General features: G+C 35.7%; 2 protein-coding genes across 2 annotated transcripts; one reads left to right on the forward strand and one right to left on the reverse strand.

The window, feature by feature from the left end:
* Nucleotides 1-6,079: 6,079 nt before the first annotated feature.
* Nucleotides 6,080-8,131, forward strand: LOC128199356 (uncharacterized). Its single transcript, XM_052888537.1, has 2 exons — nt 6,080-6,254; nt 7,319-8,131. The coding sequence occupies exons 1-2, from the start codon at nt 6,080-6,082 to the stop codon at nt 7,960-7,962; spliced, it is 819 nt and encodes a 272-aa protein (XP_052744497.1). The 3' UTR covers nt 7,963-8,131.
* On the reverse strand, nt 6,260-8,405 carry LOC128199355 (uncharacterized). Its single transcript, XM_052888536.1, has 2 exons — nt 8,131-8,405; nt 6,260-7,279 (listed from the first exon to the last, which is right to left on the reverse strand). The coding sequence occupies exons 1-2, from the start codon at nt 8,403-8,405 to the stop codon at nt 6,394-6,396; spliced, it is 1,161 nt and encodes a 386-aa protein (XP_052744496.1). The 3' UTR covers nt 6,260-6,393.
* Between the last annotated feature and the right edge of the window lie 5,414 nt (nt 8,406-13,819).

A 13,819-nucleotide genomic window follows, 5' to 3' on the forward strand; every position in this document is an offset into this window, starting at 1 on the left:
TCACAGCCCAAATGAAATAGTTAGATACAACGAATACAAACTTGAGAAACATGAGTATGTGAATAAAAAGAATAATAAAAAAATAATCACTAAGAAGATGGAAAAGAAACGAGTAAGTGAAACTTTGGAATCTTTAATAAAAAAATTTAACAACGACATAAATATTATGAGAAAACACCAATATCAACAATATTCTTCCTGCATTAAAAATTTAGAAAAAAATTAAGTAGCTATACATATTAATTTCAGTGAGAATTACATATGTAAGCTTTAAAACTAATATTCGTCACGCTTCACATACTAAATGCTAATACTTACTCGAGTTTTTTTTATTAAAAACTTCAAATAATTTAGGATAATGACAAGTTTGATTTATTATATTCCTACTAATTAATATTATATTATTTCATTTTAATATTTTACAAAAAATATGTTGATATTTTTTTTTATATAAAAACCCTTGTGCTTATTTTCAGAAATGCTAATTTTTATTACTAAAATTTTTATTTGACTATTATTACTTTGTAGGAATGTGATGTAAAAAATAAAGATTTTTTCATAAAATATTTTTTTAATGGATTATAATATTATCATATCACACATAACTAGTTGACTCAAATAGGTAACCAATGTTATCTTTAAATCTCAGTTAACTTCCTTTAATTTCACAAATATTCTTCATTTCTCTAACATGTATTCAAGACTCATGTATGTTACCGTATGTTACCAATTCACGACTGTTAATGTACAATTTTTGGCGGCCTAAGTCGTATAAGTAATGGCAATTATTGCAGACCTACTTTTTGGTTGTCACAGCATGTACCAAAGATAATAAGCACTGAGTTAGAAACTAAGAAAGAAGAAGAAGAAGATAAATTAGCCAAAAAAGAAAAAGAAAATATAAAAATAATACTTAAAAAACCAAAAAATTACGAAAATGAGTATGTGCCCGCCCCTTATGTGGCGAAAAGTATTCTGATCCACCGACTGAAGATTGGATTGAATGTAGCCTTTGTGGAGCTGAAGTTCAAAATAAAATATCTCAGACTTTAGACACTTCACAAGTGTACTAGTAGAACTAGTACACTTGTGAAGTGTACTAGTTCTACTAGACTCGGGAGAATTTACATGTCCCAACAAATTTTATTTAATATATACAATTTAATATTTAAAAAATGTGGAAAGAAGCTCGCGGCAATCCGACGAACGCCCGCTGTGTTAATGTCGCGAGCTTCTGGGAGGACAATCTGTTGCCACAGGTGCATTCGCATACCAACCATGAGTGGATATATAACATGATGGACCTGAGATTATTTCCCACAGAATAATTCTTTATTACATGGGAATCGAATTCGAAGAACATTGCCAAATTGACCCCTGACCAGCGCCAACAACTTGCGAGTACGTTAATGCCGGGTTTTACTAAATTTTTATTTAATTTAATTGTTTTCAGATGCACCGTGAAAAAAGTCGGAGGGAGGTCGTGCCTGCGATGCGCGACGAGCGCGACATCGGTCGACCCATTTAACTCATTAGATTGCACAGCTCCACTTTGCAAGAGTATATATCCAGATTCGAAAATCGCAAAAGATGTAACCTGTTCCCTGCGATGCGCGTCATCGGTCGATCCGCCGCGCTCCCGTCCAAAAATGCGGAGTACCAATGCAAAAATGCCCGCCTCAGGAGCTTCGTAGGCTGGCCGGAAAACATGCGCCAGACGCCGGAGTAGCTTGCTGAGGCAGCCTTTTTCTGTACTGGTAAAGAGGACGCAGTGTTATGTTTTTTATTGCAACCGGGGGGCTAAAAGGCTGGAAGAGGGGGGACCAACCATGGGCACAACATGCCCAGTGGTTCGATCGATGCCCATTTTTGGTCCATGCTAAGGGCAAAATCTACATTAAAAAAATGTGGAAAGAAGCTCGCGGCATTCCCACGAACGCCCGCTGTGTTAATGTCGCGAGCTTCTGGGGGGACAATTTATTGCCACAAGTGCATTCGGGTACCAACCATGAGTGGATATATAACATGATGGACCTGAGATTATTTCCCACCGAATAATTCTTTATTCCATGGGAAATTAATATCAGGTCCATTAAAAACCTAGTGTTCTAGACCAATAACTAAAGGTAAATTAGAGCGATTTAGAGAGTATAATTTCACTAATCGTTTGGAGGCTAAAATTGTATTGAACAAAATGTTTGTATGTACAGCTCATGCGTACAGATTGTTAATTAAATTATTAATTAGCGGTGAGCTGTGACACAGATATAAATGTTCAGTCAGCAATATATTTGCTATATAAATCATAGCTCTGCCTCCAACCAGTATTTCTGGTAATTAGCCGAATTGCTGTCCATCTACGGACCTGGTTTATGCCCGCCGGTCTGGACTAGTAATAAGACTAAGCGCCTAACAACACTCGCCGCCTATAGACCCTTTGCAGGTCCTGGTGAGTCGTGAAAGTAGTAGAAAGTTTATTGTTGTAGTGAAGAATTAAATATTTATATAAAATTAATTTCCGTTAATTAAAGTGTTTTTTTTATAAACACCGAGAGCCCTAGACTAACATTTGGTGTCAGAAGAAAGCGGGATTTATTCCTGTTCCTGCTCTACCAATAGCTCCTCCACGTAAGTCAAAGCACCAGCAGATGGATAGAAGACAATGTAAATCAGCAATTCCAACAGACACACCGGAAAAGACCTAAATAGGTCTTTTCCGGTGTGTCTGAAGAGACGAAAAAGAAAGTATCAAAACGTGTGCTAAAAGAGAAGCATAAAAGTAGAAAATCATAAAAAAATTAAATAAAAAGAAGTCATCTGGTAATGAGGATGATGACGAAAAGAACGACATAAATGTGTCCTTTGAATGTTTTGACATGACTCTTTATCGGGAAATAACGTAATTTTATTTTTACTAGTATTGGAATGACTACAAGTCTACAAGTAAATTAAAAAAGTTGGCTGTAGCTACTAGAGCATCACATCAGCAGAGCAGGAGGGGCTACTTTGAACCGCCTTTTAACCGAAATAGAAAATAAATCTTAGGAGAAGATTTTGGCTCTGGTCTGCCAAGAATAAGGGTAGAGCCATTTGGAAGTAAGTTCGTAATTGCATATACAACGTGTCCCAAAATTCAACGATAAGCGGGCGCCAAAAGATTGACCTGCTCATGAGCACTTAAGGAAAAATAATAAAAAAAATATACCTAAATTTTTTTTTTAGTTACAAAATAAATTTTAAAATTCTTTGAAAATTTACACCTTGTATGATATTTTGAACTACCGCAGCTACAATTTCTTAAATATGCTTAAGATTTTTTTTGTATCGGAACCTAAGTAGTACTACTATTCACCACAACTCTTAAAAACACCACAATGCCCGCAGTTTTTACACAAAAAAATATCAAAATATTTTTTTTCCCTCAAATTTTTAAAGATTTTTACTTTCAGTCTACTTTGACTCATGGTCTTGCAAAAAAAAGTATGAACACCGCTATGGCAAGTTATTTTCAAAGTTGACGCAACTAATCAAGATTTCAAAATAGTATAATACCCTAGGATAACTAGTCGCAAAAAAAAAATATGCGTACCATTTGTAAACAAGAACTAAATTTCTAAAATGTTTTTGCTCCTAGAAATCACTTTTACTTTATGCACAAAATGATGTGAGTCATACGTTGCAATTTCCTAGAATTTTAATGGAACGAACGATAACATTTAAAAATAAGAGAGAGAGAGAGAGAGAAAGATAGCGATAAGTATACGTTAGAGAGGAATAGACAGATGTTCTTTGTTGAATGACAATGATGCAGGTAAAGAAAATCCTGTTCCCAGCAAGTCAGTACGCTCTGCTCCTTTGTTTACTGCGCAACTTTCCGTATTCAATTGACGTGGCTCTCGTACTAACGACTTTTGGCTTTGCATTTTGGACTGGACTTAAGTGATCTGCAAACTGAACTGACCTGGCATTATTTTGGACTGTGCCTGTGTTTTGTGAATTGGACTTTTGGTGTATTTTGGACTGTTTAGCGTTATCATGCCGCAACCATACACGCCGATGGAATACGCTAACATGCATCTCATTTATGGAGAATGTCGGTGCAATGCTAACGCTGCTAGCAGATTGTATCGAGAAAGGTACCCAAACGCTCAAAGATATCCAGATTATCGGGTATTTATGAATGTGCATCAAGCGTTTTCGGAGGGTCGTTTGCCGTCAGCTAGAAGAAACGCTGGAAGACCTAGATCGGAATGCGATGAAGAAGTTCTCAATGAAATAAACATTGATTCAACTACCTCAGTGCGTGCCATAGAAGCAGCTACGGGAATCCCAAAAAGTTCAGCACATCGAATACTAAAACGTCATCGGCTACACCCATATCATTACAGACGTGTACAAACGTTACTATCACGGGACTATCCACTGCGGATCGCATTTTGCCGAGTGATGCTTCAAAAGCATCGGGAAGATCCTCAGTTCTTGGATAAAGTACTATGGTCGGATGAAACAACCTGCAAGAAAGATGGCTATTTAAATCTTCACAACCTACACAGCTGGAGCAATGAGAATCCGCACCTGATGAGAGAAGACAAATCCCAATATCAATTTAAGGTCAACTTATGGACGGGCATTTTAAATGGAAAAGTGATTGGGCCTTTTGAATTACAAGGAAACTTAGATGGGGACAGTTATTTGAACTTTTTACAAAATGATTTGCAAGAATTACTAGAAGACGTCCCCCTAAGCGACCTTCAAAATATGTGGTATCAAAATGATGGTTGCCCAGCTCACTACGCTCGTCCTGTGAGACAATACCTAGACCACGAGTATCCGGGGCGTTGGATCGGGCGACTTGGTCCTATCCTATGGCCACCCCGATCACCCGACCTAAACCCCCTGGATTTCTTTTATTGGGGTTGTCTCAAAGACAGGATCTACGCAAAACCGATTACGACATTGGACGAGCTTCGGCAAAAAATCACTCAGGCTGCGGCACATATCAATGCTAGAAGATATGCGCGAAAAATAAAACGGTCGTTTTTAAGGCGATGTCGTGCCTGTATTAATGCCGGTGGAAAACAATTCGAACATTTACTTTAATGTTGTGTAATTAAAATAACAAACACATTTTTGGAACATAGTAAAATTTATTACTAACAACAAGAACAATTAAGAAATTTGGTTCTTGTTTACAAATGGTACGCATATTTTTTTTTGTGACTAGTTATCCTAGGGTATTATACTATTTTGAAATCTTGATTAGTTGCGTCAACTTTGAAAATAACTTGCCATAGCGGTGTTCATACTTTTTTTTGCAAGACCATGAGTCAAAGTAGACTGAAAGTAAAAATCTTTAAAAATTTGAGGGAAAAAAAATATTTTGATATTTTTTTGTGTAAAAACTGCGGGCATTGTGGTGTTTTTAAGAGTTGTGGTGAATAGTAGTACTACTTAGGTTCCGATACAAAAAAAATCTTAAGCATATTTAAGAAATTGTAGCTGCGGTAGTTCAAAATATCATACAAGGTGTAAATTTTCAAAGAATTTTAAAATTTATTTTGTAACTAAAAAAAAAATTTAGGTATATTTTTTTTATTATTTTTCCTTAAGTGCTCATGAGCAGGTCAATCTTTTGGCGCCCGCTTATCGTTGAATTTTGGGACACGTTGTATTTATTAGTATAGTTGAATAGATTTATCACATAATTTATTATATTTTTCAAACATTAAGGCTGTGTCCCCAGTAAGCAAACTGTCAGCGGCCAACTGAGTTAGCGGCGTATCGGTTTAGTACGCCCTTCCATATATTTCAAATGGCGTGTTCACAGTTTGCTAGTTTTGCGCTCACTGTACGCAGTTTGCAGCGTTACGCGCGCCGACTATCTTAGTGAGCGGCCGACTCCCACCAAAACCGGTTCCAGTCGGCGGCGGCGATTGGTTGTTCGCCGGGCGTAGTGACTCAGTTTGCCGCAAACTGATTATTCGGATAGTTGGAAAAAAGCTATCATCGTGTTAGGACGTGTTTTTTTGCATCGCACCTAACTAATCTCAACGCACACACACATCACTGAAAATCCAAGATGTCCTTTGATACGGAAAGGTTCATTAGTGAAATACAGAATAGACCATGCATATGGAACATGTCGAGTGAAGAATACAGCAACAGAGTATTAAAGCAGAGCAATTGGAATAAAGTCGCTGAAATTATATACGATGATTGGCAAAACTTAGAAGAAAACACTAAACAAAAAAGAAGTAAGTTCCATTCTAATGAATTTATTATTTATTCAACAATATACTTGTATCACTCACTACATAAAACAAAGTATCATAATTTACATAGTATTTACGGCTTTACACACTCCGTTACACTATTTCTTCCTGTAGCTACAACTTACAAATATTTCTCTTGCCAGGATAGCTTTCCTTCGTTAAGAAAATAGTTTTTAAAGTTTTCTCTTGTTGTTTTTCCAGAATTTGATACAGTAATAATTTGGCTCCTTGAACTTGTAAGAGTTGTTGAGGTACGTCGCGAAATATGTGCATATTGTGCTTGTTCTCTTGCTATGACAAAATTATGTAAAATACAAACGGCTTTTACGATAGCGATGGTTGTATTCACATTAGTAGCGATCGGTGTATGCAGAACTCTCCATTTGCTTGTTAGGATGCCGAATGCACATTCCACGCATCTCCTAGCTCGACTATGACGATAATTGTAAATTCGCTCTTCCTTATTTAAACTTTTATTAGGAAAAGGCCTCAAGATATGCTTTTGTAATCCAAATGCCTCATCTCCAAGAAACACGAAAGGTTGGGGCAATCCATTTGAATTAGGCAATTTAGTTGAGTTAGGAATCTTCAGAGACCCACACGCCAAATTTTTGCCAAAACCACTTTCTTTAAATATATTACTGTCAGCATTTCGTCCGCAAGCACCTACATCAATAGCTATAAAAGAACAGTTTGCATCTGCTACGGCTAACAGAACAATTGAGAAGAACTTCTTATAATTAAAATAGTTAGACCCACTTTTTGGTGGTTTTCTAATACGGATATGCTTGCCATCGATAGATCCTATACAATTAGGATAGTTGGTTTTTTTATAATATCGTTTTGCTATTTCTAGCCACAATTCTTCAGAAGGTTCCGGCATTTCCTGTGGCTGTAAAATATCCCATATAATGCATGCAGTTTCACTTATTATTTTCGATACCGTCGATTTTCCAACAAGAAACTCTTGTGCAATTTTTCTGTAACTTAGTCCACTTGACAAGAATCTGGAAAGAATATTGAACTACCGATTATTTCTGTTTCAGTAAAAGACCTACAAAAAAAATGGAAGGGTTTGCGCGACTATCACACCAGAGAAAAAAATAAGGATTCCTCAGTCAAAAGCGGAAGTGGCGCAACAAAAAAACGCAAGACACCATACTTGGACATGTTACAGTTTTTAAATGTTTCTAGAGCTAGCAACCAGACATCTGGCAATATTAGCGCCGAGACGTCTAGCGACAGTAGCGCTATTTTAGATGAAAATGATCACTGTGTTTCAAGAAGACCAAAAAAGATGACTGTGTTTCAAGAAGCCCTAATTAACTCGATGGAAAAAAAAAGAGAAAACGATCCAGATATGAACTTTCTACTAAATATTTTACCGGAAATGAAGACAATGTCCCCAACACAGAATTTTGAATTTCGGTTCGAAGTGATGAAAATTATTAAAAATATAAAATATAGTGTACATAATAATTATGACGGTGGTATGATGCTAACTGGATGGACGAATGCCTACCAGTACCCACATCAGTATGGCTATGCGAGTGGAAGCAGCAGTACACCAAATGTGCAAAACTACCCTCGAAACAGTCCATCACATAGCTCTACAGGTTCTTCAGCGGAAATAGAAGACATAGAAGCAATATTGCGAGGCGATTCAAACCACACTGAAAATGAGGAATGACAGGTTACCAACTTAATGTTACCATATATGTTCTTAATTCAATTTAAATAATACAGTAACTTTGAAAAGTGATTGTTAAATTAAAAACTATAAATGCGAAAGTGACTTTGTATTACAATAAAAATAACATATTTTTTTAAAATCCTAAAGCGTTAATTATTTACTTACCTCAAAGTTATAGTAAGCCGTTCTTCGGGACATAATGTATCTCTTGTGATATTATTTTTAGCTATGTACTGGGTTATAGATTTAAGCAATTCATCAAATGTATGAGAAGTCATATTGAAATAGTCGTAAAATTTTTCTGGATGTTTCCTTAGTTCTGGATAAAGAGTGTGAAATTGTCCAATGCTCAACCTTTTCTTGTATAATGGGTGAACCCAGTGCTTCCTTTTATCCTCTTTCAGCGCTTCTAAGATACCAATTACTTCAAAAATATCCATCGTGACCAACACAACCACTCCCTTCGTACAACAAAAGTAAAGTGATAATTAAGTCGGTCGGCTAAATAAGCGGCTAACTCTCTCAAGTTTGCTTGCGACGCACGAAAATTGATTTGAGTCTGCAGCTAACTCAAATTTCAGTTCGCTGCAAATTTGCGGCTCACTCAGTCGGCCGCTGACAGTTTGCTTACTGGGGACACAGCCTTAACCAAACTACAGATTTTAATTCGGAAGCAACAAATCCAGTACTTTCTGAAAGTATATTGAGTTTGCCGATGGTTATGGAAGAAGAGCCTGGACCTGGACCATCATCATTTAGATTAACACCTCCTCTACCTGCATCACATCCTTTACCTACATCACCTCCAGTAGGTAGTAGTAACCTACCCCCGGCACTGTGGCTGCCAGATCTGTCCCCATAAGCACTCTCACTCACCACGTCGCCGCAAACGCCGCGTGATCCCATTAACGCAAGAACGCTCGGAGAGAACTTATTAGGATATCCGACAGAAGGGCACAAATAGAAGAAACGAACATGGATACTTTAATAAAACTTATAGAAGAAATAAGAGGAATAAATGAAATTATTTTGTCAAGGTGACTGTTTATATGTATTTTTATACTTTAATACAGTTACTTTATATTTTCCGGATATCACGACTATAAAACCTTTATAGAAACTGTATTTAAATATGTATCTAAAAATGCAAATAAGTAAATTAAAAAATATGCCTGAACAGGCCAGACAGTCACGCATCCGAAGTGAAAGACATAATCGTCGGACCGTCTGATTACAAGCGACTAAAAAATGAACTAACAACAAGTTTACATCAGTCAGCAAGTAATGCAGCAGAACGATTTCAAACAAATAACGAAATGCTATGATTCTGAATATACTGTCCGAAAAAGAGAGATTTAATAGTAAAAATTACCTTACATACCCCTGTCAATATAAGCCATAGAAATGTTTACGAATATTCAGGATGTAACTCGATTTAACTCGAACATAATTATTTAGTAAAATTTAGTAAAAGTAACAATTATAATATTAAAAAACATGTATTAACTTTATTACTTCTTCACTGTAATTTTAATTTCCTAAAATGCTCACATTTTAGAAACATGAAAAACAAAATTTCGCATACGCATTCGATTTTATCATTGTTATATAGTTAGTACATTTACTGTTTATTTTATTCCGCGCTTAAACATTAAATATACATTTTATATTAATTATTGGAGTTTAATTCACTCACACCACACGCGCGCTCCCATACATCTGATAAATTAATAAAAAAACATAAAATCATTTTTTTACTTTAACTCATTGCAAACTGGAGCAGGTGTGAAAAGAAAAAATGAAACAACGGAGTCTTCTAGTAAGCGGTAATGCTCTCAAGAACCTTCCACGTCTACAGCACTATTATAAAAAACAAGATTTGTGGAGGAACATTGAATGTCCTATATTTAAAATATACGTAAAAAAAATAACCATTAACCAAGGCTTCCTTAACCTAACTAATCAAAAGCGAAAAAAGCGGCAATAGGAAAAAAACCTAGTTCTAAACGACCAACAGCTACGAATAATAGGATATACTACTTAATCGCCTAATTTACTAGAGTTTGATACACTAATTCAATTCTTTTTACTGACCAAGCAAATCTCTATATAATACAAAAGAATCCTTCCTAACCAATCCTTTCAAATTACCATACCGATATTCAGCAGTTTATTGGTTTTTACTGATATGATGTCATTGATACAATTGCCAAGAGTAATCAGTCATTGGAAGACACCTACACCCATGATTCGAGAAATAATGCCAAAGCATAAGTTTGAAAAAATTAGACAGTATATCCATTTCAATGTCAATTCATCTTCATCTGAAGATGACGAAGAACCGACACCTACCCAAGGCAGCAGCCACGCAGAGGCTGAAGGATCGACAGGAACGGGGTCTCTGCAGACGTTTCCATTCAGTGGTGTTGGCCATTTCAGCATTGGTCCAGCTGAGTCCCCTATCGATCTTTTCAATTTAATATTTAGCTCCACATTTATGTCCATGTTACTATCAAGCGTAAACACTCATGGTTTACGCCTGATGTTAGATAGTACAGGCCCCAATAGTAGGTCTTTGAAATGGAACAACACCAACGAAGACGAAATACGTATTTTCATGGCGTTACTTTTCCATATGGGCCATATAACAATAAATAGGCTCAATGATTTCATAGGACATTCAATGTTCAATTATGTAATAAAATGTAACTTGTAATTATTATTATTATATTGTATAATGTAATGTATGGTATTGCTTGATATTAAATAAATAAATAAATGATTATTGGAGTACAGATATATTATATAATTTGCCTTTTAAACAATTAATGTGCCGGGACCGATTTCTGTTAATGCTTCGGAATCTAACTTTTTCCGATAGTAATTCATACAGTGACACTGACCCTAACAGATATTGCAAACCAATAATAGATTTTTTTAACTTGCTTATGAAAACTTTAGTAAATCCTCCAAAAAATTTAACAATTGACGAAAGTGTTGTACTGTAGCGAGGACGATTAAGAATTAGACAATATATTAAAGGCAAAAGGCATAAACATGGAGTTAAATTATGTGTACTAACAGATACAAATGGCATAATGCAGAAAATGCATATGTATTGTGGATCAGATGATACTGTACTTAAAGACAAAGGCCATGCTGATGAAAAAGTAATGATGCTTATGGAAGATTACCTAAACACAGGGCGCTCTCTCTATACAGACAACTTTTATAATAGTGTGACACTAGCAGAAAAGTTGTTGCAACAACGCACATATTTAACAGGCACGCTTAGAGCTAATCGAGTAAGGAATCCAGTGATAACTAAGTCGAAGATCGCTAGAGGTACATTGCTTACTAGATATAATGCACGTGGTGTATGCGTCACCAATTATAGGGATAAAAGGAATGTATTGATGATTTCGACTGAACATCACTCTGATTTCGTTGAATCTAGAAACAGACATGGTCTAAATGGACAGGTAAAACTGAAACCAAAAGTTATAGTAGAATATAACAAATATATGAAAGGTGATGATCGAAAAGATCAAATGCTATCATATTATCAGTCATATAAAAAGTCAACCAGATGGTATAAAAAAATAGTAATACACGTAATGCAATGCTCCTGAACTGTTTCAAGATGTTCAATGAACAAAAGAACCGGTCAGATGACAATAGTAGATCCATGTCATTTATAGATTTCCGGCGAAATGAAATAAAAAGGTTATTATAGCTTGACACACCGTCTGACAAACTAACTGAGACTGAGGTTTCCAATATACCTTCTACTTCATCATCGCAACGTATAAGAACAAACACCCGAGGTGGTATCCATACAATAGCTAACTTGCCTAAAAATTATAAAAATAAAACCAAAAGAAAAGATTGTGTGTACTGTTTAAAAAAGCGAAATATTCGCAAAGCATCGTTATTTTATTGTCCCTTTTGCAACCCTGGGTTATGTTTACCTTGCTTTCGTGAATTTCACGGGTATCCTTAAATTGTTCTTGCCAACATGGCATTATACTTCCAATATTTTTTTTTCCACAATTTGTGCCCCATACCAATCCCTACATAATACAATATAATCCTTTCTAACCAATCCTATCAAATTACCAATACCGATATTCAGCAGTTTATTGGTGTTAACTAATATGACGTCATTGATACAATTGCCAAGAGTAATCTGTCATTGGAAGACACCTACAGCTACACCCATTATTCGAGCAATAATGCCAAAGCATACGTTTGAAAAAATTGGACAGTATATCCATTTCAATGTCAATTCATCTTCATCCGAAGCTGACGAAGAACCGACACCTACCCAAGGCAGCAGCCACGCAGAGGCTGAAGGATCGACAGGAACGACCAGGACCATTTCAGCATTGGTCCAGCTGAGTCCCCTATCGATCTTTTCATTTTAATATTTAGCTTCACATTTATGTCCATGTTACTATCAAGCGTAAACACTCATGCTTTACGCCTGATGTTAGAAAATACAGGCTCCAATAGTAGGTCTTTAAAATGGAACAACACCAACGAAGACGAAATACGTATTTTTTTGGCGTTACTTTTCCATATGGACCATATAACATAAATAGGCTCAATGATTATTGGAGTACAGATATATTATATAATTTGCCTTTTAAACAATTCATGTGCCGGGACCGATTTCTGTTAATGCTTCGGAATCTAACTTTTTCCGATAGTAATTCATACAGTGACACTGACCCTAACAGATATTGCAAACCAATAATAGATTTTTTTGACTCGCTTATGAAAACTTTAGTAAATACTCCAAAAAATTTAACAATTGACGAAAGTGTTGTACTGTGGCGAGGACGATTAAGAATTAGACAATATATTAAAGGCAAAAGGCATAAATATGGAGTTAAATTATATGTACTTACAGATACAAATGGCATAATGCAGAAAATGCATATGTATTGTGGATCAGATGATACTGTACTTAAAGGCAAAGGCCATGCTGATAAAGTAGTAATGATGCTTATGGAAGATTACCTAAACACAGAGCTCTCTCTATACAGATAACTTTTATAATAGTGTGACACTAGCAGAAAAGTTGTTGCAACAACGCACATATTTAACAGGCACGCTTAGAGCTAATCGAGTAAGGAATCCAGTGATAACTAAGTCGAAGATCGCTAGAAGCACATTGCTTACTAGATATAACGCACGTGGTGTATGCGTCACCAATTATAGGGATAAAAGGAATGTATTGATGATTTCGACTGAACATCACTCTGATTTCGTTGAATCTAGAAACAGACATGGTCTAAATGGACAGGTAAAACTGAAACCAAAAGTTATAGTAGAAAATAACAAATATATGAAAGGTGATGATCGAAAAGATCAAATGCTATCATATTATCAGTCATATAAGAAGTCAACCAGATGGTATAAAAAAATAGTAATACACGTAATGCAATGCTCCTGAACTGTTTCAAGATGTTCAATGAACAAAAGAACCGGTCAGATGACAATAGTAGATCCATGTCATTTATAGATTTCCGGCGAAATGAAATAAAAAGGTTATTATAGCTTGACACACCGTCTGACAAACTAACTGAGACTGAGGTTTCCAATATACCTTCTACTTCATCATCGCAACGTATAAGAACAAACACCCGAGGTGGTATCCATACAATAGCTAACTTGCCTAAAAATTATAAAAATAAAACCAATAGAAAAGATTGTGCGCACTGACCGATTTCTGTTAATGCTTCGCAATCTAACTTTTTCCGATAGTTATTCATACAGTGACACTGACCCTAACAGATATTGCAAACCAATAATAGATTTTTTTGACTCGCTTATGAAAATTTTAGTA

This window comes from Bicyclus anynana, chromosome 23, assembly GCF_947172395.1.
Source record: "Bicyclus anynana chromosome 23, ilBicAnyn1.1, whole genome shotgun sequence".
Lineage (NCBI taxonomy): Eukaryota > Metazoa > Arthropoda > Insecta > Lepidoptera > Nymphalidae > Bicyclus > Bicyclus anynana.

What these genes read in the sequence shown, in the direction of transcription:
- LOC128199355 (XM_052888536.1), bottom strand. Translation starts at nt 8,405, where the DNA reads ATGGATATTTTTGAAGTAATTGGTATCTTAGAAGCGCTGAAAGAGGAT. An exon ending in CGGCTTACTATAACTTTGAG is followed by an intron (nt 7,280 to 8,130) that starts GTAAGTAAATAA and finishes TATTCTTTCCAG; the next exon opens with ATTCTTGTCAAGTGGACTAA.
- LOC128199356 (XM_052888537.1), top strand. Translation starts at nt 6,080, where the DNA reads ATGTCCTTTGATACGGAAAGGTTCATTAGTGAAATACAGAATAGACCA. An exon ending in AAACACTAAACAAAAAAGAA is followed by an intron (nt 6,255 to 7,318) that starts GTAAGTTCCATT and finishes TTTCTGTTTCAG; the next exon opens with TAAAAGACCTACAAAAAAAA.